The sequence below is a fragment of the Bison bison genome, unplaced genomic scaffold (genome assembly GCF_000754665.1).
Source record: "Bison bison bison isolate TAMUID 2011002044 unplaced genomic scaffold, Bison_UMD1.0 scf7180017864527, whole genome shotgun sequence".
Lineage (NCBI taxonomy): Eukaryota > Metazoa > Chordata > Mammalia > Artiodactyla > Bovidae > Bison > Bison bison.
This window is the reverse complement of record NW_011495078.1, coordinates 2,355,011-2,381,043: the sequence shown is the minus strand read 5'-3', so window position 1 is coordinate 2,381,043 and position 26,033 is coordinate 2,355,011. Positions and strand designations below refer to the sequence as shown.

Here is a 26,033-nt window from a genome sequence, read left to right as displayed (position 1 = left end):
GAGTGGGGCGGTTCCCTGTGACGGGGCGGTTCCCTGCGGGGAGGGGGAGGCGGTTCCCCTGTGATGGGTGGTGGCTCCCTGTGATGGGGGGAGGCTGTGTCATCCCACCAGCTGTATTTGCAAATTCCACCTCTGGATCAGAAGCCCCCTCCCTGCAACTCAGTGGGTCTGGGCTTTGTCACGAGGCCCTGCAGAGTGCCGCGGGCAGCCACCCTGACCATCCTCCCCAGCCTCGGACGTCTGTCCCAGAACACCTTATCTTAGGCTCACTTCACACAGAATCCCTGGAGAATGTTCTCCTTGACTTTGAGCCCCAGGATGCAGCTTGGCATCTGGCACTTAGTAGGCACTGAAAAAAGGCTAATTCACCCTAGAATGTGCAGCACCAAGGGTGGCCTTGATGTCAGCCGTGGACTTGGGGTGGTGATGGTGCATCAGTGGAGGTTGACCGATTGTAACACTCGGCCCATCTGGTGGGGGGCGTGTTGATAGTTGGGAGGTGCGGGCAGAAGGAGCTGTGCGTGAAACGCCATACCTTTTCTTACTGACCTCAAACTGCTCTAAAAATTAAATTCTGCTTCTTTAAAGACTGAGTGAGTGTTTTGATTGAATAGTTGTTAGGCGTGGAAGGACTGTCAGCAGCTGGCATTCTGGCCTGCGCGGCGATTGGAGGGTAGTAGGTAATGTTCTCTGCTTTCTGCTTCGTTTCTGCAGGGTGTGAAGAAATTGGACGTGCCCTGTGGAGGCAGAGACTGCAGCGGGGGCTGCCAGTGCTACCCTGAGAAAGGAGGGCGGGTAAGTCATGACGCTGCAATAAGTATTGTCTTCGTTTTACTTCCATTTTGTACAGAGTGCTGTATATAACCTGATTAAATCATTTGCATACAATCGTAAGAAATTTAATATAGGTGAGTTCATTTCTATGAAGCAAGCAAGAATAGAATGCAGAATTGAGTCTATATATGCTACTTTCTCAATAAATTGAGAACAGTGTTGGCCTTCTTGAGCATCTTCTCTCTTGCTCATTGTCATAAATACACGTGTGCATATATGTGTACATAATGCAATTATGTTTAATATTTATAGTATATATAAATGTATATTTTGTAAAAATATTGCATAAAAAAAGCTGTTGCATTTATACTCTGATATCTATTTAAACTAGAGGGTGTTGGCATTGAACCACCATGAATATACAGTTGTATTTATACCCTGGTATCTCTTTAAACTAGAGGGTGCTGGCATTGAACCACTGACAATCACTTTGACTTTTGAAATTATCCCACACCTTCCCTGAATGCCCCTTATGTACAGGCACTTCACAGGTAAGTCAGAGAGAAAAGGTCGCCCCGAGTTACCACAACATCCGGCGATGTTTGAAATGTGGGCCTGATACTTTGACATGTTTCATCCAAGTGTTGCTTTGAAAGCTGATATTTGAGTCTCAGCATCGTTGAAGTTAAAGGTTTGCTTATATTCATGTATTAAGACCTCTTTGGTTCGTGGCAGTGTAGGGAGTAGTTTTGCATCTTACGACACAGTCTCTCGAGTCCTTGAGCTTTGGAATAACTCCTTCCCCTCCAGGGCTCACCCTCGTCCCATGTCAGGCAGTGAGAGGCCTGTGGGACTTCCCGCCTGCGTCTCCCTGTCCTTGCTGGAATCGGGACTCATAGCCATCCTCCGGGGTTCCCACTGAGCTTCAGCAAGTTGAACGCTTGCATCAGTGTTTTAAGTCGCCATGCCCCGCCTCACCCACCAGGAGGAAGAGATGACCACCAGATCTGTGGCTGGGTGTCAGGTCCTGCCTCCTTCTGGACCCGAGTCCCCGCCCCAGAAGTCAAATGGTCAAAGGTGTGACGGGCCCCCTTTATAGATGCGGGGAGCTTATGTGCTAACACGCAGCCGACCATTACCTTGGTGGCAATGATCACAGTGGACGAGTGGTCTGCCCGGAGATCGAAGCTTCCAGGAGTCTCCACGGGCTGGTGCCTGGCATCAGTTTTGCTGTGGTTGCTTCCTCTGCTCTTGGCGGGGACTCCGTGCTTCAGGAGTTGCTTTATCAGCATTTCACAAGGAGAAGTATTTTTAAATATATGGAGGCTGTTCCATGAGACTTAAATTCCCCTGGGGTCCCCGGCTATAGATTTTCCCAGCGATGCTTCCGGAGCAGTGGTGGAAAGCCTGCTTGCAGGCTCTGGCCTCCCCAGCTCGGCTTGCTCAGCCTTATACGGGCACAGAGAAGAGAAACCAGTGCCCTGAGACCGCACATGTCTGTGAGACCTGCCTGTGTCGGAGGGAGCCTGGCTCTGGACCGTTCTTCTCCCTGGGATCCACCAGAGAGAGCCCAGACAGACCAAGTAGAAGGGGACCGGGTCTGCTCCTTCTCACTGTTTGTTATTAGCTAACGTAGAACCAGTATGCGGACAGTGATGCTTTTACAAGAACACTTTTCTCCTGTAAAGATAGTTCCTCTGATCGTTTCCATGTGCGATACCATCTGCACAGCAGCGGATTGTTGAAGGACACCAAGGGTCTCCTCAAAGAGGTCATTAGAAGGGGATTTCTACAGGCCCCCAGGTCTATTCTCATTTCCTAAGTTTACAGCACAGGCGTTATTTCCTGTCACCCCTGATTAAGAAAATGCCTTGAGTCTTTCGCCGCCTTGCCAGAACGCAGAAAGTGACACCTTCTGGTTAATTTCATTAACACGGGTAAGCTAGCATGGGCTTGACTTTAATCTGCAGACACATTATCAAATGAAATCAAATTAAATTGAGACTCAGCAGTTGCCTGGGTAGTTTGTTCAAGAACCAGGGCCAGTGATCTGCCCCTACCCCCACACCAGGATGGCAGGGGTGTTTGGAGTCACGAAGAGAGACCTAGCTCACTTTCTGGCCCACATGGATCCAAACTGGGTGATTCTAACTGAGGCTGCCTGACTGATTCACACGTGCTATTGAATACTGATCAGTAAGGGGATAGGAGTGACTGACAGTAAGAAGCCAGGAAAAAACCCACTGAGAAGAAATCGCTAACCCCATTTATCACTGTCTGCGGGGTAAGCCCAGTGCATTACTGAAGTTATTCATTGTTAGGACAGTCGCATAGACTTTATTAACTCTTTTATGAAAATAGAATGTCTGTGCCCATTCCACAAACCTGGTGGACGTGTATTAAATCTTTGCCAATTAACAGCTCTACCCAGATGGGATTCTGGTGAAAGCAGAGCTATTTCTGCCCTCCTTTTGGCTGATAGTATTTTTCAGAAGTAACGGGATCCACCAAAATAGCCGTGGGCGGACTCTGGGCTCAGAGAGCCGTCGCAGAGACTGTTCTTTCCCACGTTCTCCCCTGGGGTCCCTCGCCGTCTGTCTTCCCCTCAGTGCCCCCGGAGCAGCCGCGACCACGCCTGGCCGCAGAGCCTGGCTCCCGGAGCTCCGGGCTCGCCCTGCCTTATACGGGCATGGGGTCCAGCTCCTGTGCTCCTCACCATGGTGACAGCCAACACCAGAAACACTCTGTTACTGAATAACTTCGGGACTCCAAACAGAAAGCACAAATGTGCTCTGGATTCTGGCTCCAGCGTTGTTCTCGTGTTACCGAATGAGTAAGCCCTCATTTGCCACATCGAGCCAGGCTGGGGGGTGGGTGGCGGGTCGTCACCAGGGGAGAAGTGTTTCTCACAGACTGAGCCGCCCGCCCCGGGGATCATTCCAGCAAGCCAGTAGCCAGGGCGGGAGGTGGGGGTGGGGCTGAGGCCACCTGTCTGTGCGCCTTGGACTCCCTGGTCAGAGCCGGGGGGCCCACGGGGGGACCCAGCCTCGTCCTCCTAGGTCACAGGGTAGGACAGTGCCAGCCGGCACAGAGGCCCGCTCCACGCTGGGGCCAGAGCAGAGCGCGCGCTCTCAGAGTTTCGGATGAGCGCCTGTTCAGTGCAATGACCTGCGTCTGCACGCCTCCTGACCGATGTTACCCTGGGAGGTGGGGCGAGGCCTGCAGGCAGAGAGGAAAAGAGATTTCACTCTCCTGCCTCAAGAGTGGTGGTTCTCAGCCTCTCTTCAGCTGCTTCGTGAATCAGTAAAGCACTTCAAAAAATGAGTTAAGACTGTTGTTATTGGAGAGTTCGTATGTCCAATATTCCTACTAGGTCGTTCAGTCGCCAAGTTCTGTCTGACCCTTCGTGACCCCATGGGCTGCCGCACGCCAGGCTTCTCTGTCCCTCACCATCTCCTGGAGTTTGCCCAAGTTCATGTCCAGGGAATCGGTGATGCCGTGCAACCATCTCATCCTCTGTCGCCCTCTTCTCTTTCTGCCTTCAATCTTTCCCAGCATCAGGGTCTTTTCCAGTGAGTCAGCTGTTCACATTAGGTGGCAAAGTATTGGAGCTTCAGCTCCAGCATCAGTCCTTCCAAAGATTATTCAGGGTTGGTTTTCTTTATGATTGACTGGTTTGGTCTCCTTGCTTTCCAAGGGACTCTTAAGAGTCTTCTCCAGCACCACAGTTCAAATGCATCAATCTTTGGTGCTCAGCTTTCTTTATAGTCCAACTCTCATATCTGTACATGACTACTGGAAAGACCATTGGAGTAATTAGGAAGTGTTAAATCCTAATCCAGCAACGCTCCACAGGGCACTATATACAAAGTGTTATCGCTCAGTCGTTTCTGACTCTTTGCAACCCTATGGACTATAGCCCCCCAGGCTCAGCTGTCCATGGAATTCTCCAGGCAAGCGTACTGGATTGGATTGTCATTTCCTTCTCCAGGGGATCTTCCCGACCCAGGGATTAAACCCAGGTCTCCCACATTGCAGGCAGGCTCTTTACCATCTAAGCCACAGGGAAGCCCACTATACACAAAGAAAGGCAATAACTAAATTATCAGCCTTCCTTCATCACTAACGGTCACACGCTCGCCACACCAGAGGTGTCTGGCCCCTGCATCTTTTCTGTTCTTTTTTTAATTGAGGTGTATAGTTGGTTCACAGTGTTCAGGCGTACAGCAAAGTGATTTGGTTATGTGTGTGTGTGTGTGTGTGTGTATTCTTTTTCAGACTCGTTTCCATGCAGGTTATTACAAGATATTGAGTGTAGCTCCCTGTGCTATACAGTCTGTCCTTGTTTGTCTTTTTTATACAGAGTGGTGTGTATAAGTTACTTCCAAATTCCAAATTTTTCTTCCCCCACTTTCCCCTTTGGTGACCACAAGCTTGTTCTATGTGTCTGTGTGACTCTGTTTTTCTAAGTAAGTTCATTTGTATCATACTTTAGATTCCATATGTAAGTGATCTTATATATTTGTTTCTGTCTGACTTGATTTAGTATGATCCTCACTAGGCCATCCAGTTACCGCAAATGGAATTCTTTTGCTCTGAGTACTATTCCTTTGTATACACGCACCACATCTTCCTCATCCATTCCTCTGCCGATGGACGTTGGGTTCCATGACTTGGCTATTGTAAACAGTGCTGCAGTGAACACTGGGGTCCAAGTATCCTTTCGGACCACGTTTTTCTCTGGGTGTACGCCCACGAGTGGGGTTGCTGGATCAGGTGGTGACTCTCATTTTGGTATTTTCAAGGAACCTCCAGACGGCTTTCCATGGTGGCTGCACCAACTTACGTTCCCACCAACAGTGTGGCAGGTTCTGTCTTCTCCTGTTTTCTTTTTCTTCTTTCTGTACACTCGGTGGAGGCTGAAGGCGGTCGAGCTGCAAGCATCAGAGGGCATTTCTGTTACAGAATTCCTGTTGAAGCACAGTGAGTGTCTCCATGGGATACAAGGCTCCAGAGCATAGGAAACAGGAGAGACAGCAGGTGGGCCCATGATTTAGCCGAAAGAGCCACCTTGGCCTTTGCGCGTTACCTCACTGAAAAGTGCTCAGATTTTTCCACCTGAGGTCAATGTAAATCATTATTTCAGTTACTTGGATTCCTAGCCCCTCAGCCCTATGGTTTTTTACCATAAACTCAGGTAAGATAGGTTATTTCAACTTTTGAACGGCATCCACCTTCACGAGGCACCTGTTCTCCTACGCAATCGAGTGTTGCACAAATTGGTAACCCAAAGACAGATGAAGCCCCTCCCCAGTGTTGGGAATCACTGAGGTGGTTGAACGGCCCTGGAAGCTGCGATGGGACGAGGAGCAGCCACCCTGCGACTGGTCCCAGGGCTGTACCACCAGCCTGAGCCAGGGGCCCGGCATCTCCCCACCCCGTGGAGTTGTCACCCCACGTTCGCCCTCCCTGGGCCTGGCAGCAGGAGCCTTGAGACTGAAACCCCAGCTCCTGGAAGGGTGCGGCTGAGCCCACTCCCTTCAGCAGAGACAGAACCAGTACAAATTAGCCGTTGCATTTTTTTCAAGGAGCTAAGAGTTTCCCACAGTCTGTGGGTCCCTGGACTTGGGTCAAAGTATGAGCAAATAATTCTTAACCTCACAAGATTCCTTAAGTTCAACAATATAAATCAATGTGAAAAGCAGAGAGGAGCGGAGTGAGAGAGGAAGCAGAGTGTGCACAGAACGCTCTCGGAGGTGGGTGGCGGCGGATGGATGGGGTGCGGGGAACGCGGGCCCTCTCGGTGGCCCAGGTGGGTGGCTGTCGCTGGCTTCGGGAGGAGGGGAGGGGGCCTAAGCGGCTCTGAGCCTCAGCAATCGTGGTCTCGCCCTCTCCCAGTTGAGCTGTGGTCTCGCTAACGGGCGGTCTCTCCTGTCGCATGTTGCTGATCAACACCCTCAAACGTGTATAACTGGGATATGGGAAAAAACGGAATTTTTGTTCTTTGAAACAGCTCGATGTAAATTTGAAAACTGGTCAGTCACTGTGGAGCCATGGGGAGGTGCTCAGCGCATAGATCTTCAAGCTGTATATACACACTGCGTGTGGTCCGCCACTGGGGTGGGTTTCCCCCAACACATGGCCGCCCATCTCGGCTACGCGATGACCCTTGCTCGCGTGGAACACACACACCATGCTGCAGTAGCAGACTGCTTTCCACACCAGCTGCAGCCACTCTGGGCAGGTGCTTGTCAAGGGTCTGCCCCACGGACCTAACAGAGAGCCACCCCCCCACCCCCACCCACCCCCGTCAGCTGCACTGTCACAGCCCAGAAAGGGCAAGACTGATTCAGAAATAGCAGAAGCCCGCCTGGCTTCTGGGCTTGTGTAACCTTCGTCTGCACATAGCTCTCACCTACTTTCAACATCGTGGGCTTATTTTTAGTGCCTGTCTGGAATGGCAGTGGTTCCGGCTAGCTGGACGCCGCTGTGGCTGCAGCCAGCTCGGTTACTTGACTCCTCTCAGGAAAGGCGGCACCGCGGTGGGTCTGGACGATGCCCGCCTACGCACGCGTCGGTGGTGCGCTTCTAACGGGACGTTTTCTTTCATATCTGCCACGGCTCCTTTTAATAATGGAATTTTACATTCTTGCAACCCTCAAAATCTGTATTTTGTGTCATCTGCGCACAAGGCACGTGTCTGGAAGAAGGAGGTGCTTCCGTGAACAGGGGCGGGGCCCCCTGAGCGGCAGGGGTGGCCCCAAGGTCAGGGTGTGCCTGGTGTCCTTAAGGGACACCTCGGGAGCCAGTGTGAGCCTCACAGAGCAGGAGGTAAGATCCGTGGTAGGTGAGGTCTGAGGGAGCAGGGTGGCATCTTGGGCTGAGTAAGGCGAGACCCATCCTGGAGACCTCCTTAGAGGAGCTGCTTGACTTATAACTTGCTCAAGTCACCGAGCTCTCAAGGGGAAGCTGGTGCAACGCGTACTTTGGTGAGTCAGTCCATTGGGGGCAGTTTCTAGTCAAAAACGATGCCAGGAGGGGCTTCCCTTTTGGCTCAGAGTTAAAGAATCCGCCCGCCAATGCAGGAGACACGGTTCAATCCCTGCTCCGGGAAGATCCCACATGCCCCGGGACAGTTAAGCCCATGCACCCCAACTACTGAGCCCGTGCTCTAGAGCCTGGGGGCCACAACTCCTGAAACCCAAGTACCCTAGAACCGGTGCTCTGCAACCAGAGAAGCCACCGCAATGAGACGCCCACGTGCCGCAACCGAGAGTCGCCCCCGCTCACTGCAACTAGAGAAGGCCTGCGGGCGGCAGCGAAGGCCCGGCGCAGCCACAAATAATTAACTTTTAAAAAAGAGACGCCGGGGAACGTTGCCCCGCACACAGGCGGTCGGTGACGCGCAGCCGGAGTCAGCTGCACGCAAAGTTATTCATCCAGTGAATACCGTTTGCGCATGTGTCGCCCCATCTAGGCACCAACGATGCAAATGGACAGAGCAGGTCACACCCCGACCTTTGCCTGATACCCCAGCCTTGTACTCTCGGAAGGAATTTCCTGCCAAGAGGGACGTGTTCTCTGCACCAGCCACCATGGCTGTGTGAGCCCTTGAAATGTGGTTAGTGAGATGGACAAACTGAATTTTACATTGTTATCCCATGTTGGTTAATTAACATTCAAACTGAAGAGCCGCCTGTGGCCAGTGGCTACTATCAAGATCACAACTGTGAGTGTCAAGGTGGAGAGTGCAGGAAATACACGGTAAACTCGTGGTGAAGAGGTGAAAATACTCTAGATACTAAATATGAAATGAAGATAAAGCACAGTGTAAAATCAGGGTTTCGTGACAGTCAGACCAAGACTTGTAAACTGCTAAGCTTATATCTTCACACAAAGAAGGGTTTTTTCGCAAGAGTGCACAGACCCAAGTGTCTGGCACGGTGGGGAAGGTGTGTGTGCAGAATGTGTCATCAGTCGGTGAAGAATAGTTTCCTGATCGGTTTGTTCCTCATATTCCCGTGGTCTCTTAGAGGGATTTGCTTTGCCAGCTTGAGCTCCAGTCAAGCCTCCCCTTCGGAAAGCTCCTTGTCTGCTTGTCTGGCTCGGGACACCTTTGGTGGTCAAGCCCCCACAGCTTCCGACCGTAACATCACTCTTGCCTTCTTTCCAGCAAGATTGTTGTTGTTCAGTCGCTCAGTCGTATCCAACTCTTTGCAACCCCATGGACTGCAGCATGCCAGGCCTCCCTGTCCATCACCAACTCCCAGAACTTGCTCCAACTCATGTCCATCGAGTTGGTGATGCCATCCAACCATCTCATCCTCTGTCGTCCCCTTCTCCTTTTTGCCTTCAATCTTTCCCAGCATCAGGGTCTTTTCCAGCAAGGTTAAGTAAGCATTTTCTTAAAGTAGGACTTTCGACCCTGTGCTGTAGAAACAAGTTAATTGCGCAGCTGGAGAACAGACAAGCAATTGCAGGACCCCTGGCTTCCTCCCCCACGCCCTGCCCCAATGTGGTAAATATTTAATTTCGAAGGACCATTCTAACATGAGTCACAGTTTGTTAGATAAACTTCCAGTTTGGAGCCTATCCGAAAGGAAGAATCAGTTCAGTTCAGTTCAAATACATTGTTAAAATCTTAAAAAGACAAAATTGTAATACTTCCTCACTATGTGGACTCAGAGAACATCGTTTTAGACAGAATCTGATGATTAAAAGTCAGCACTTACAGAAAAAATTTATTTCTGTGATCATTGAAAGCGTCACATCTCTGATGAAGCCCGACGAAGTTTACGCTGGATTCCTATGTTTCGTACCAGCAGAATGCATCATTCAATAATAGGAATCAAGAAAACCCTTGGTGAAAATTAGTCATGATGGTTGTGGCCCAGCATTTATCAACTGCAACAGCAATGACCCACGACACAGCTGCTTACGGTAACAGCAGAGCAGATATTAATGTCTGATTTAAAAAATAGAGTCAACAGAGGACATACTTACGGTAGCACCATTATCCATGATTAATAATGACACGCTGGCACATGGGCCGCTCAGTATCTGAGTGCAGAGACAGAGTATAAATGTTTTCATATTTTATTTACCCAGTTCTCCCTCTTCTGGAGAAAAACCACACACACACACACACACACGCACACACACACACACGCACTCCGGCAGCCTCGACCAAATTCCTTCCTAAGGAAAAGTACACTCCTGTCTCTAGGTGTTGCTAAGGAAAGATGCTTACCTAGCACCTCAAACACTCCAATCTTGCGTGAAGTGTCTACTTCCCTATAAATGCCAGGGGAAGATCACTCTTTCTGAATTTCCATCCAAACGAAAGAAGCATAGAGCATTCGTCCTCAGAGCTCAGGCAGAAGAGAGAATGAACTTGAGAAAGAAAATGACTTTTTTTAACCTTGGCAGGTCCCTATCCTCTGAACCCTTTGACCGTAAACTGAGGTTAGATGTTTTTATGGGAAGCTGGGACGTTGCTGAAAGTATGGTTTATGCAGAAGGACAGAAATGAAGCCTCCAGGCCAGCCGGCTGGTGCATCCGTGTGGGGAAAGGGCGCGTGGATTCGGGGCAGTGGCCTCAGCAAGCAAAACCTTGGGGAGACCGGCGGTCCACACCCTCCACCGGCCCTGAGGATGGTGAGAAAGTGATTAGCTGGGTTCCGGTCTCAAGTTGACGGTTCTGGGGACCTGGGCTTCCTTTCATGGCCCCTAGGGAAACGTGTCTATGGGTTCAGAGGCCAGGTAATGATAGTAATGCCATTTTGAGTTTTGGTTGAAAGCCCCACACAGACCCTAAGAGACCTGATAAGCTGGGGGGAGAGAAGGAACACCATCCTCTGCTTCTGAGCCAGCCTCAAGCTCTGCCTTCGGAAGCCCTGGTCTCCTACCCTGATGGAATGTTTTGACAAGCAGAACTCCGAAGCATCTCGCTTTTCTCTTAGATCAGGAATGCCAGTCTTTGAGACCTTTGCTTTCGTTCGTTCACCTCCAGCCCGTCCTTAGTAAACATTTGCAGGCTTTCTAAAATGACTCCGAGCAAAATTCTTACCAGACATGCCATGCTTTCTAAATGCCGTCTGGAAATGGAAACACGTCCTCTGACTTTGTCCTCCATCATGCAGCAGAAAGAGATGGTCGGAAGCTGTCGAGTCCGCACGGGGAAAATGTGCCCACGTCCAGCTCCTCGGGGCAGCCTGGACAAGAGGCTGAGCGCCCCGCGTCCACGCACTCTTATGCCAGGCTGTGCCTGTGATAGAAAGCTATGGTTTGTCTGGCAGATTTTTGAAATGCCTCTTATTTTCCCCCAGCGGTTGTAAATAATAACCAGAGGAAGATGGTAGAAATGACCGATCCAGGCGGCACAGGCATAAATTTTCTCACTCTGGGGTGGGCGACGGTCATCTTTTTTCTGCCTGGTTTTCTTCTTCTTGAATCAGAGAGACTACCTGTATCCTTAAGAGCCAGTGGCAAAGATGCTACATATATCTCTGGTGTGAATGTAAACTTAATATTTAAACAGGTCGATACACATTTATTTTTACACACCTTAGGCATGGCAGAATTGTCTTAAGAAACTGTCCAACCTGGGAGCCTGAAGGGCCTGAGATTCTGAGCCCTCTGACGTCCCACCCGAACGAGCCCTTTGTGGTATAGACAACCGAGCCGGTCAAGTCGTCAGATGTCTGACTCATATGGGAAGTACAGGGCAGACCTTCAGAAGGGCGCATTTCCCCCCGATTAGAAAGATCAAAATACTCCTATCTCCTTCCTCTCTGTGTCCAGCCTCCAAGTTTAAATTCTAGAAGAACTGAAGCAGAAATAGGCCTTCCAGGAACCCAGTATGAGCCCTGTATGGATGGCATCGAAATCCCACCATAGGAACAAATGTTTTTATATTCAAAGCACTGTTAGATAATTCCTAAAGACTTGGAACCAAACACAAACAAACAAAAAATCAAACCGAAGTGAAATGGAAGCAATTAATTCTGGGTAAATTACATCTTCGGCCTAAGAAGTATTCAGCTGCATCGTCACCGTCGATGTTTTTTATTAAAATGTTGTCTTTGTAAAGCCTGTAACTGTTCTTCGGACTTAAAGTCTGTTTTAAATTTTTAAAAAACAGAGAACAATTAATTTTATGGTGGAGTTGGTGTCTCCATAATAAAAATTAAAGTGCTAGCATATAATCGTTAAGTAAGTAAGTGTTAGTCGCTTAGTCATGCCCGACTCTTTGCGACCCTGTGGACTGCAGCCCACCAGGCTCCTCTGTCCATGGGATTTTCCAGACAAGAATGCTGGAGTGGGTTGCCATTTCCTTCTCCAGGGGATCTTCCTGAGCCAGGGATTGAACCCAGGTCTCCTGCGCTGCAGGCAGAGTCTTTACTGACTGAGCTACGAGGTTAGCTCGCGTGTTTTTTTTTTTGAGATAATCCACTCCAGTTAGTAACAGTGGCACTTTTTAAGCCTTGTGAAGACGCATCTCTAAAGAACCCTAATGTCAAGGTCAGCTCCATGCATTGCACCATATTCAGCATCCACCAACAAGAACAGCCTCTCTGAAATTCGGGGAAAGACCCTGGCTTTGAGGACCGATGAGTTTGCAGTGGTGGGAACAAAATGAACAGAATCCTGTGGCTGACTACGATGCAGTTTTCTTTTGTTTGTGTAGCTTTTAACTGTCTACTCTTTTCGGTCAGCTTAGAGAAGGGGCCAGTGCTACACCTGGGCAGGTGTGGAGGGCGAGATTCACAAATCTTGAACAGATTTTAGTGTGAGAGCCCTCAGCCCGAAGCCACACCGTTACAACCTGAAGGGAAGAGTGGAGGCGGGGTGAATAGGAGGCTGGATGACTGAAGCAGAAAGCTGAAACAGGAAGGTGGCTTCCTCACTCGGAAGCTGTGGGGGAAATTCCTCATCACTTAACACCCGATACTTTACAAATATTTGTATTTCTCATCATAGAATGATAGAAGCGTTGGAGTAGTACACTGACGAATCTCCCCCTGACTTCTTACCCAGGAAGGACGGAGGAATACATCTGAGACTTACGAATATTCATTCTGTTCTTAGAGTACTCCAGAGAAGCAAGGAGAACAGGCTTTCCTGGTTATTTAATGGACACACAACTCAGAATAGATTCATACATATAACAGAGTAAAATTCACTACAAAAATTACTCAATTAATGAAAAATATGATATGGGGGCTTCCCAGGTGGCTCAGTGGTAAAGAATCTACCTGTCAGTGCAGGAGGCAAGGGTTCAATCCCTGGCCCGGGAGGATCCCCTGTAGAAGGAAGTGGCAACTGGCTGCAGTGTTCTTGCCTGGAGAATCCCACGGACAGAGGAGCCTGGTGGGCTGCAGTCTGTGGGGTCGCAGAGTCGGACACGACTGAGCGCACACACGTCATACGTTATTGCAGAGAAAACAATCTAACTCCCGAAAGTTGAACTAAAAAAAGTTCAACTTGTCTTCAAAACCACAATTTCCCTTTGAGATTCTTGCTTAACATCGAATCCCACTTAAAATTTCCAGACAATGAGATTGATTCCACAGCTTCACTTAAAAGAAACTCAGTGTCAGACACGCCACAGAAGAGAAACAAAGTGAGCGCACCTGAGCCCCCAGGAGATTCCCTCCTGTTCACGCGTCAGTTTCACGTCTGTCTTAGAAATAATTTCTTCTCTGGCCGGTGTTTCTCTTGCCTTTGAAGGGTATATCTTGAAATCAAGAGACGCCTGGGGATGACATCAGCCTGTTCTCCTCAAGTGTTGTGTAGAAAAGAGCTAAAGAACATCCCGAAGACATAGAATTCACCTCTACAAGCTGTAGAATAAAGTCACATTCGCGCAGTAGTATTGTATTTGAATAGTCACTTTTTTAGAAGTCCTGGTCAGCTAGAGACAAGGAGAAAGGGTTTGGACTAAATAATAGCATTAGGAGGTTTCATTTGAAATGCGGGAAAGCTGGATGCAATTGGTTACAAGACAGCTACATCGATAGCTTTACGTGAACTTTGATCATTGTCATGTTACCAAACACAAGTTCATGTTCCCAAGGAACGGTGAGGCTAAACACACCGCAGAGTCAGTTTGGAGCAGAGAAGCAAGGAGAGAGGGCGGCTCACGCCCAGAAAGCCCCCAAGTCCCCAGAGGGCTTCCGCAGAGCGTTTTTTAAGGCCAGGTGACGGAGTGGGAACTCAGGGTGTGTGATCAGCTCGTGTCCAGTTCTCTGGTGGAGGGTAAGGTGGCGGGGTGGGAACTCAGGGTGTGTGATCAGCTCGTGTCCAGTTCTCTGGTGGAGGGTGAGGTGGCGGAGTGGGAACTCAGGGTGTGTGATCAGCTCGTGTCCAGTTCTCTGGTGGAGGGTAAGGTGGCGGGGTGGGAACTCAGGGTGTGTGATCAGCTCGTGTCCAGTTCTCTGGTGGAGGGTGAGGTGGCGGAGTGGGAACTCAGGGTGTGTGATCAGCCCGTGTCCAGTTCTCTGGTGGAGGGTAAGGTGGCGGGGTGGGAACTCAGGGTGTGTGATCAGCTCGTGTCCAGCTCTCTGGTGGAGGGTGAGGTGGCGGAGTGGGAACTCAGGGTGTGTGATCAGCCCGTGTCCAGTTCTCTGGTGGAGGGTAAGGTGGCGGGGTGGGAACTCAGGGTGTGTGATCAGCTCGTGTCCAGCTCTCTGGTGGAGGGTGAGGTGGCGGAGTGGGAACTCAGGGTGTGTGATCAGCCCGTGTCCAGTTCTCTGGTGGAGGGTAAGGTGGCGGGGTGGGAACTCAGGGTGTGTGATCAGCTCGTGTCCAGTTCTCTGGTGGAGGGTGAGGTGGCGGAGTGGGAACTCAGGGTGTGTGATCAGCCCGTGTCCAACTCTCTGGTGGAGGGTGAGGTGACCGGGTGGTGTCCCAGGGGTTGGCATTATCAGTCCTTAGGCACCAGCGGGTCTGGGGGCTCGTGGTCATCAAGCAGTTCATTTCTTCCATTTGGTGGGGGTTTTAGCATCTGTGAGACAACTCAGGAAATGTGCATCAGATACTATTATCTGGATACTATTATCAACGTGTTATCTTCAGAGAGGAGCTGCAGGGGAGGCTGGGGGGTGGTGAGGTGTCCCAGGAAGGCCCACAGGACCCTGCTGGCCTGGTTATAGTTAGACCCCTAGATGTAATACCACAGATAAGAGCACAGTCCATAGACCACTACATGTAATACCACGGATAAGAGCGCAGTCCATAAACTACTACATATAATACCACGGATAAGAGCGCAGTCCACGGATAAGAGCAGTCCATAGCCCACTACATGTAATACCACGGATAAGAGCGCAGTCCAGGGCCACTGACAGACGGTGCGGGGGCCGGCGTGGCCCCCACGGCACCCGGAAGGTGCCCCCCACCACAGCATGTGCTGCGACACTGTCGCCATGGGAAAGGCTTAGCTCTGTCACATGCCCGCTTCTGGAACAGGAAACCCGCCTTCCCACCCCACCACACAAGCGCACACAACCTCAGATGCCCCGGCGATCCAACCTTGAAGCTCCTGGCACCCCAGTGAGCTGTCTCTTCCCTCGTCCTTCGGCTGGCCCCCATCCCAGCTCCCTTTCCTCTGAATCCACGGATCTCTGCAGAACTTAGGAAAGAGCATGCTCTCCTAACCTTTTTCATATTGAAGTGTCTACCGTTGTGTTACCTGCACCCCTGACTTCCGACCAACTGCTCGTATGAAAATCGTACTCAGTTCGAATCCCCTTCCTCTGAGTTTCCTGCTTCCCTCCTGGGGTCCTGGCCTCGGTGTCTGAGCCTAGCTTTCTAGCAGCTGCACGACCACCCTCGCTGGTCTGGATGCTGTGTGTCTAGGAGCTTTGTCGTGCAGTCACATCAAACACATTATTGTGTTAGCTCACGAGCAATGTATTTCTACCCAAAACTCCATTTTTTTCTTTCAGGAAGTATTTTGCTGTGTTGCTGCTTGTTTTTTGTCTTTTGATTATTGGTCTCCCATTTGTGCAATTGATTTTTCAACCTCAACTAAGAATTTAATTCTTGTGCCATCTTGAAAGGTGCAGCCAGTTTCTGGTCTGAAGTGAGGGTCCTCTTTTTTCATCTCCCTTTACTTGTTTAATCCTGATCTAATTCAAACACAGACATTCCGTGAAACGGCTGTTAGCCAAAAAGGAGATGTCTAAATGTTAATTGCCTCTGGTATTTTTAGGACTTTATTTTGAGGATAGCATTGATGAAGAAGGATTTGTAGCCATCTGCAGACCCTCAAGTAGAATAATCAGACCCGGGAAGTAAACAAAAAGAACTTTGTGGATGAAAGTGAACTCCTTAATTCCAGAAGATTAAAAAAGGCTTCTTTAGTAGAAGAAAATAAAATTTAACAAAGAGGGTGCCCTTCAAAAATGTCAGTTATCTTGGAAGGAAAGATGAGTCATGGAAATGGCCTGTTGATGGGAAAGATGAATAGATGAGTCCTTTGAAACTGGCGTTTCTGAAGGATGAGGGGCCCTGGACTGTCATTCTGCGTCCTTTCTGACAGTCGCCGAAGTGGTAAGAGGTCCTAGAGTAAAATAATTCTTAGACTTGCACACGTGTTACAGGAAATAAGCTCAGAATTCTGAAATGTGCCCATCATACATGTGTGCACACACATGCCTGTGTGTATTTGTGTATTTTAACTTCATATATCCTATATTCAGACAGTAAAGAATCTGCCTGCAATGCAGGAGACCTGGGTTTGATCTCTGAATTGAGAAGGTCGCCTGGAGAAGGCAATGGCAACCCACTCCAGGATTCTTGCCTGGAGAATCCCATGGACAGAGGAGCCTGGTGGGCTACAGTCCATGGAGTCTCAAAGAGTTGGACACAACTGAGTGACTAACACTTTAACTTTCAGTCTATATTTATTAAATATTACATCTTTTCTGTGTATGTTTCCAGGAGACTAGCGTTTACTGTCATTGAAAGCCCGTATTCACGTGTTCAACATGGGATTTCAGTTATTTATAGCATCTAATCTTATCTTATAACTTAAAATAAAGCCCTGGGTGTATTTTTAATGTGCTGAAACTTTATTAGAATAAGTTAATACCTTTCTACATTTGTCATATTTTTATATCAAACCTAGTCCAGATATTCCTGAGCACTTTGAACAAGAATAAATAAACATTTTCAAAAGCATCAAGTGTCCTAGACACGATTCTCCTTGCAGCATTGATACTTCCTGTTCTTGGGGAAGTTTCCTCGGGCGGTGTCACTGCCCTGCGAGATAAGGCTAGGATTGAACTCTTCTGCCTGGGGTCTGACGCTAGCAGTTCCAGGAATTCACTGTCATTCCCGTTTCCACCCTGCATTGCCCCACTGATCTCTATATTCTGTTGGCTTTGAGTCAACAGGGCTTCCTGGAATAAACCAGCAGGGAGCTGGCTCACCCGTGGGAGAGGAGCCTGCAGGCTCAGCCACAATCACATTGCCACCCGGAGAAGCTGGGGGAAGCCCCTCACCTTCTGCTTTTTGCTGTTGTTGCTGTTCAGTCGCTCAGTTGTGTCCGACTCTTTGCGACCTCATGGACTGCAGCACACCAGGCTTCCCTGCCCTTCACTATCTCCTGGAATTTGCTCAAACTCATGTCCATTGAGTCAGTGATGCCATGCAACCATCTCATCCTCTGTCACCCCCTTATGCTCCTGCTTTTACTTTTTTGAAAATAAGAATGCTATCCTCCCCCGCTCCTGATTTTTCAAGTGTCCTTATATATTGCACAGAAACTTAAAGCATAAAAGGAACACGTTCCATTGGATATTTCAAGAAGGTATTGACAATAATACCATTGATTTCAGACCCTCGGGGTCTGATGGACCACCCTGGAGGTGGATCTCTGTAAGGCCCTTTCATGGGGACGGGGTCAGACACCAAGAGAAAAACCTTCCCCAAACCTTCAATAAACTTTTTTGTTAAAAAAAAGAAAGAAAGTTTCTGTCTCTGAAAACCACATTGACTCATTTTTTCCCTTTGTGTGATTTGGGAGCTATTTCAGCATCTCCTAAGTCTTTGAAAAATCAGGAATGTAGAAGTGAGAAATATCATTCATACAGTTTCACTTTTCTGGAGTTTGTCTCATATTATTCTTTAATCAAAATCATCAATGTTTTGCTACTGTTTCAAATTTAGAGACACTTTAATGTTATTAAATAGTATCTATGTGTATATTCCAATTATTTTTATGTGTTATTTCTGAAAGACAAGTAACCTTTTTTGCCTATAAACACATTTTCTCCTATTGCCAAGAGAGGAGAGAACCAGAAAAGACAGCAAATTCCCCATTAACTGTAGATATTGCTACTCCTATATTTGTCTACAGTGCTTTAAATCTCATTTTGTGGTCACTATGGTGAAGCCTAAATTATTTTAAAAGCTGCCTGTGAAATAATCGTTAGCATCTTGTTCCATTTTTGAAACAGCAGGTGTTTCCTTTTGGAAGCTTCTGCTGTTTGTGCTCTGTTTGTGTGTCTGAATTCCCATTGTCTGGAGCGCGCACAATGCCTGTTATGGAAAGTCATTGTTCTGGTTCAGCTGATTTTATTTTCAGAAATTGGTATGGAGCCTGCTGTGTGGTCGCCACTGGGAAAGCAACTGCTCCGTTCTTCAATAGCCGTATGGGTTAGTGACTCAACTGTGTATTTCTGGACACACAGTGTTTCCCGGAGCGTGGATGTCCATTGCCTGTTTCTGCAGTTAGTAAAGAGTCGCCGAGATTTCATTGTCAGCTCTTCCAACCAGTACTCTTACTCACTCGGGGTGTCTCTTCCGCTCTGGGGCTGCAGGAGAGCCATGCTGATCTAGATTCCCGGCCTCCAGGATCTCCCTCACCCACGCCGCCCAAGCAGTGCCCACCGGGCAGCAAAGGCATCTTGAGGGTGGGACAACGTTCTCCCAATGACCGCCTTCCTCACTCCCAGCACTGATATTTAATTGTCCTTTTAGTAGCTAGTATACATTGAGAACTTGTTTTATCTTCCCTTCAGGGAGTGTCCATTGCAAAATGGGTTTGGTGGTGAGATATTTTACTTCTTTGAAAAATAGAAATCAAATATCTCAGTGAACAGCCTTCCCAGTGGAACTGGCTGATAAAAAGACTCCAGTTGTCAGCTGTCTTATTCCTAAGACAGTGGTGGCTTATCCTGTTCAGTCTTGGCACTTGACATGAATTATTGGAAGGAACGGAAGATGGCATCCAGCTGGGTCTCTCTCAGTTGAAAGGACACCTGTCCTCACCGCTGGGTGAGTTGCTAGTGCCTTTGGCTGCCTGAACCCTAGTCCTTCGAAGGGTCCAAGGAGCACCTTCAGACTGTGTTAGAACAAGAGAAAGTGGGAGTGAATACGCGGTTCCTGTCCACACTGATGCTGGCAGAGCTGAGCGTCTGGAACCCGTGTGTCAGAGCCTGGCGCCATCGCCATGGCTAAGGCTTCTGGTGGCTGAGACTGTCGAATTGCTACTTGATGCCTCCTGGCATACATGTCGGTCACTGCCTTGATCATCACTTTTGGCAGGTGGGTTACAATTCATCCTACAAGTTAAGGAAATACTGATCGGGGGGAAGTTCTGCCCAACCCCCTCAAAAAACATTTAGATAGATAGATCAATATAGATATAGAACAAATTCAAAGAACTGTTTACCTTTTTCTTTTATATTGGAGTATAGCCTACTAGGGCTTTCCAGATGGCTCTAGTGGTAACGAACCCGCCTACCAATGCAAGAGACTTAAGAGACATGGGTTCAATCCCTGGGTCAGGAAGAAGCCCTGGAGGAGGGCATGGCATGTATTCCCTGATGTTGGGAAAGATTGAAGGCAGGAGGAGAAGGGGCCACAGAGGATGAGATGGCTGGATGGCATCACCGACTCAATGAACATGAGTTTGAGTGAACTCCAGGAGTTGGTGATGGACAGGGAGGCCTGGCGTGCTGCGGTTCATGGGGTTGCAGAGTCGGTCACGACTGAGCGACTGAACTGAACTGAACTGAGGGCACGGCAAGCCAGTCCAGTACTCTTGCCTGGAGAGTCTCCACAGACAGAGAAGCCTGGCAGGCTACAGTCCGTAGGGTCGCATGGAGTCGAACACGACTGAAGCGACTTAGCAGTGCATGCATGCATGGCCGATTAACGGTGTTATGATAGCTTCAGGTGGACAGCAAAGGGACTCACTCATACACACACACGTATCCATTCTCCTCCACACTCCCCTCCCACCCAGGCTGCCCCAGGACTGAGCAGAGTGCCCTGCGCTAATACAGGAGGTCCCCGTTGGCTCTCCACTTTAAATACAGCAGTGCGTCCATGTCCATCCCGCACTCCCTAACTCTCCCTTCCACCCCTGCTTTCCCTTGGCAGCCATAAGTTCGTTCTGTAAGTCTGTGAGGCAGAAAAAAAAAAAAAAGTCTGTGAGGCTGTTTTGTGAGTAAATTTAACTGTAGTATTCCTTTTTAGATTCCACCTATAAGGGATTTCATATGATATTTCCCCTTCCCAGAGAATTTCTGATCCAGGAAGGACATATTCTCACTTGTAAATCACATTTTGCAAACAAGAAAACCGAGACCCGTCCTGGTCTGGGGAGTTCGTCCACAGCCTCATGTACAGAAGAAGCTCCCTGTTTCCGGGTCCCCCACACCCCCAGGAGATGCCCCAGGAGCAAACAAGTCTATAGAATTGCAACAAGCCTTTTTAAATTGACTTAAAGAGCTAAAAGAAAGTAATAAGAACTGAAGCGACTTGATTCCAAGAAACAAAAGTAATCAATGAATTATTCACCAAGGAAATAGCCGAAGGGCATGCCACTGTCAAAATTCTTGTTACAGTTAGCCCCGTGGGAGCCTCCTGTGTGGAGCATTCTCTACAGACAGCATGTGAGTGACATGTAGGAGGTAAAAGCACTTTGAAAGACGAGGAAGAAAATTTCCAATCTGATCTAGACTCTCCTTAGGCAAGAAATCCAATCCCTCCGTGCGTTTCCTCAATCACAGCGTGATGGTAAGACAGCCTGTCTCCCAGGATTGAGATGGACAGCCCTGTGTGGATGTCAGTCGACAAAATCCTGAATGAAGCTGCTCCGGGGGAGACGGCACATCCAGATCCAGCAAGGCCACTCCTCCTTTGTTCTCCAGAGTCTGAACGGGAGACGCGGTCTCAGCAGCATTCAAGCCCCTTTATAGTGGTTCTTGGCGTGCCTCACCCGTGGGCACCTGTTCAGAGGGTACCGTGCAGACTTCAGGTCCTGTGGATCCAGTAGGACCTCTCCCCAGGACCGGGTCTGCCCCCCGGGGCACGGGTTAATGTCCAGAGACATTTTGGGTTGTCACAGCTAATTCTTATTATTTAGGTCTTTTTTTTTCCCCCCAATAGCAAGTCTTAGTCCTGTTTCTGATTTTTTTGGAGGAGATCTTTGTAAAGGGAATTCTTCCTGTGCCTTTGCTAATCCACAGAGATTAGAGGCCTTTTCCTATACAGTTTTAATAGGTTAATTAAATATTAAACTTTTAATATTAATATTTTAAGTACATTCTTGTTTGTACATGTGCTAACTCACTGGATTCTCACAGTACCTTAGAAGTAAGATAGTGACCCACACACACACCTGCGCACATACATATGGTTAATTTTTAAATGTAGGGATTTTTACTGTTTTATTCAGACAAGAAAAGAGAGTCCTTGAGACTTGCTGAAGTGCCTGGAGCCTCGGAGGCACGTGTTTTATCTCAAATCCAGTGCTTCGAAACATCCCCTTTTCCTTGACAACCTCACCCCAGAAGAAGGAAGCCAACCCCAACCGTACTCATGTAAACATCTGAATAACTAGGGATTCTTTAGAAAAGCTGAGTACTCAATAAATTAAAATACTGTCATTTCTATGGGGAAATAGCAACTGGCAAGCCAACCCATCAAGCGCCGTGAGCTGTCAGGCTGTGCCTGGTCCTTCTGCCAAGCAAGTCCCACCCACCAGGCCCCGACAGGACTCTGCCTCAAGGACAGCTCAGAGAGGGAGTCTCAGGTCAGCAGCTGCTTCTCAGTCCATATGGGGTTTGCATCCAGGGATCCTCCTGTTTGTCCGAAGTCCAGTGCCTGGACCCAGCCTAGGGTGGACTCTGCCTCTCGCCTTGTTCACTGTGCAGTGTAGGCGAGTGTACCTCTCAGAGCCTGCGCACACTCGCTTGTGAAGCAGAGATAGGAAGCTCCTTGAAGACCTGCAAGGGCTGAAGGAGATGCGGTGTGTGATACAAGCAGCCCAGAGCCTGGCAGGTCACCACCATCAGCGTGTCCCTGTATTTGCATACAGACACACGACACTAACACTTCAGCTGCACTGTGGTCGCTCTAAGACCCCGATCCTATTCCTTAGTTATTAGCCATTTCAGAGGGACAAATCTGGGCTAGAACTACAGTATTTGCTACTGCTGGATTTTTCACGGCCTCCTGGTACAATGGCTGCCTCATCTGTGTCTTGCTGTTGGATAACTATGCTGCTAAGCTCGGGGATGTAGAAGCCACTTGGCTGGTCTAAAAGGACCTGCATACATCAGATCACATGTGGAGGGAGAGGACCCCCACCCCTCCATCCATCTCCAAACCTTCCATGTCATCCAAATGACTTCAAACAAAGCAGCTATGCGGCTGTGGTGTGTTTGAGGACCGCTGTTCTGCAAAACAGCTGCGTGGTGCCAGAGCATCCTTGTTGATGAGCCAAATGGAATCAATTCTTTCCACAGCACGTTTTAAACAACTTGAGGGGGAAAAAAAACGAGACTTGGAGTTTTCAGAGAACAGCGTGCACCCGTTTTCCGCCCACTTCCCCAGAGAGAAATGCATGAATCACCCGCCACAGCGGCCCGAGGATGAGAGCAGGTGCTGCTGCAGAGCAAAGCACGCGTCCTCTTTTTCCTTAGATACCGCACAAATAAAGCGGCGTTTATGTATGGTAACTGTGAATATACCCTGTCTACAGTGACCTGCGCATTGAATATGATGTCATGCAAAGCACGTAAGACTCAAGAATCTGCCAGACATCACTCTAACAAGTTAACACTGTAACATGATGTGCTAACAGTGTAACAATCCAAATAGCACTTTAAAAAAAATAAATGGTTTCCTCAAATTGATACAATAATAAGAGAAGGAATATTAATAGAAGAAATCAGGAACAATAAATCATGCTCTGCAGCTCATCGTAATGGGTGAACAATTTATTATATTTCCCAAGCAATTTTTTTCCCAAGGAGGTCAAACATAATTGTACATTTCCCTATTTGAAATGTACACTTTGAATAACAGAAAAATGACTGGTAGATAATTTTCTTAAAGATTCATGGCTAGTTCAGTGGTAATAGATTTCTGTTTATATTAACCTCAAAGAACAGGGTTCAGACTGGATTTGGAGTGGCTGTTTCATTGTGAGTTATGGATATCATTGTTAAAATATGTACTCAAAATAACACCGAGGATTTTATCAAATTTTGGCCATAAGATTCTGGCAGGGATCAGCTCAACTAGGTCTTGCAAACATCACTCTCAGTGCATCACATTTTTTTTAAAAAGACCCTTGTTTATCTTTTTAAACATTTTCTTCAAACTTGGGGGGATAATGGTTTGCTCTCAGCGTCCATCCTAGGATGCTGGCCTTTTCCACCATGGAAGATGGTGTCAGAACAAGATCCAGAAAAAAACAAAAAGGAAACTCGCTGTTTTCTTGTTGCTTGATGTTATTGGACATATATACTATTTACAATACTCAGGGGTAAGACAGGGAGAGAGTGGGGAAGGACTGAGCCCTGGAAGCTAAGATTGTACCGCGCGTACCCTAGGAGAGGGCGTGGATTCAGAGTCATTTCACCCTTCAGCAGCCAGGGCCCAGGAGTTAGAAGGCGGGTTGGTCAGTCACCAGCATCAGAGGTCGAGTTGTTCTTGCTCCAAGCTGAGTGCAGAGAGCATTTGCAGGTTACCATCTTGTGTTAACTTTGCAGAACTAAACCGATTCCTCATAATTATGCACACACACACACACACACTCAACCGGGGTGCATCTGAAGCATTTGGGAAAAGGCACTTATGTTTTTATTTGACAGATGTTCACATGCTGCAGTGTAATTATGTTTTTGAGGACTGAATTTGTAGGGTTATATCAAGCCAAACATAGACTTTTTCTCCTTTTGGCTTTTTAGATTGTACGGAGTTTTAATAGACATCATCAACCAGAAGTCCATGGGGGAAAACAACTGGGGATTATTTTTTTCAAACTACATCACATTCAAACTAGCACATGTGGATTATTAGTCAGCTATAAAAAAAAAAGTGAAATGATGCTCTTTGCAGCAACATAGATGGATCTACAGATCATCATACTAAGTGGAGTAAATCACAAATATCATGATATCACTTACATATGGAATCTTTAAAAGAAAAGACACAAATGAGCTTATTCCCAAAACAGAGACTCAGAGACACAGAAAGAAACTTATGGTCACCAAAGAGGAAAGGAGGTGAGGGGGAGATAAATTAGGAAGTTAGGATGGACATATGCACACTATGTACAAACTAGGTAACCAGCAAGGTCACCCTGTGCAGCACAGGGAGCTATACTCAATATTATGCAATAACCCATAAGGGACAAGAGTCTGAAGAACACGCATACACAGCACATCTGCGTCCATTCACCTGTCGGCGGGCGTCCAGGCTGCTCCCCTGTCCCACTACTGTCAACAGGACTGCAGTGAACACTGAGGGGAGTGTGTCTTCTCAATTTTTGGTTTTCCCCTGATACAGGCCCAGGAGCGGGACTGCAGGCTCGTGTACCATAAACAGTCATTAGCCTCCTTAATGGTCAAGAACTGAAGCACTCTGAGTCTTGAGAACTGTAGATTAAGCTCATCCATCAGGAGAAACTGCGGTGCCTTGGCAGTTCCTCGATACCTGGACGGCTCCTGAAATGTGTGGGAAAACAGTGCCCCTCGAGGGAAGCCGGTGCTTGGCCAAACCTGCCAGCTGTCCACCGGCAGTCCCGCACTGGGCTCAGGGTGGCCCTGAGCCTGCCTGTCGGTGCCTCTGATCTGGAGAGGAACTTGGGGCCAACTGCAGCCCAGATGGGAGTCCTGCACCTGTTTCTGCGTGTAGACAACTTCTGGGATTTCAGTTCAGTGCTTCCTAAACACCCCAGTGCATGAGACTCAGAGGCAACTGATGGGGCCAAATAAGTAGCCTTGCGGTGGTGATGTCATGAAGTCCCTTTTTAGGCATGGTTCTACGGCTTCCTCCTCCCCAGCCCCGCCTTTGAAACCGGAGCACACTCTGATCTCTGCAACCCCTAAACCTGCTCCTTGCTTTGCCCCAGACTCGGGTCAGGACTGGCTGAAGTCTATTAAAGAAGCAATGCTTCAGAGCACTGATGGTGTGTTTTCCCTTCTGCTGGCTCCTACCTGCAATTAAAACTTGTGTGCCTTGGATGTTTTGAAAGCTTGCATGTAGAGGGCATGACCAAAAATAGACTTTCGGGGTTATCCCTAAATGATTCTTCTGTTAGGAAAGAGCTTCACAGGAAAACACCAAACATGGTCAAGGGGAGAAGACAGGGGCTGGTCCTGTCTAAGCTTGATTTGAATAGAAATCCTCGGATGTACCCCAGTAGCCAAACTCACAGGCGAGGGAAGCCTGATATGCAGCGTGAAAGCTCAGAGCAGGGTTCAGCCACAGGTGGGAGCCCAGACTCTCCTGTGAGCAGCCCACAGCCCGGGACCCTGGGCGCGGAGACGGGGGCGGAGCTCTTGAACTTTCCTGGCGTCCTGAGTGCCGGGCGGGGCGCTGCTCCAGACACTACTTGAAAAGGGAAGGTTCTGGGACTCCTGGCAGCGGGGCCTCTCCTCCGCCCGAAATCCAGGGTTTATTTTTACTTGTTGAATGAGAAGGAGAAGGAGCCCTGTGCTCCGTCCTGCTCCGCGCCGCGGCCACATTTTTAGACCACAGAGCAAATGAATGTTGTCGGAAGGAATGTGTTTATGGAGGAGGCAGTCTTTACCCACTGGGAAGCTGCGTTTTGACTTTAAACATGGCATGAAGCCCCTGCGGGGTGAATGAGCGAAATGCCCCTCGAGTAAAGGAGGGTTTGATTGGTTCGTTTATTGCAGTTTTCTTGGCGAGCCGCGCGGAGTCTGCTCTGACGTCAGGGCGAGCGTGATAAACCGAGTCCCGATCGCGCGGCTCGCACCAAA

General features: G+C 48.5%; 1 protein-coding gene across 1 annotated transcript in view; it reads left to right on the top strand.

Moving 5' to 3' along the window:
• The window catches only part of COL4A2 (collagen, type IV, alpha 2), a 160,525-nt gene that overhangs the window by 47,591 nt on the left and 86,901 nt on the right, over positions 1-26,033 (top strand). Inside the window, exon 4 of the mRNA XM_010831462.1 lies at positions 715-795. Within this exon, the coding sequence (XP_010829764.1) occupies positions 715-795 (81 nt within the window). The remainder of the gene's footprint in view (positions 1-714; positions 796-26,033) is intronic.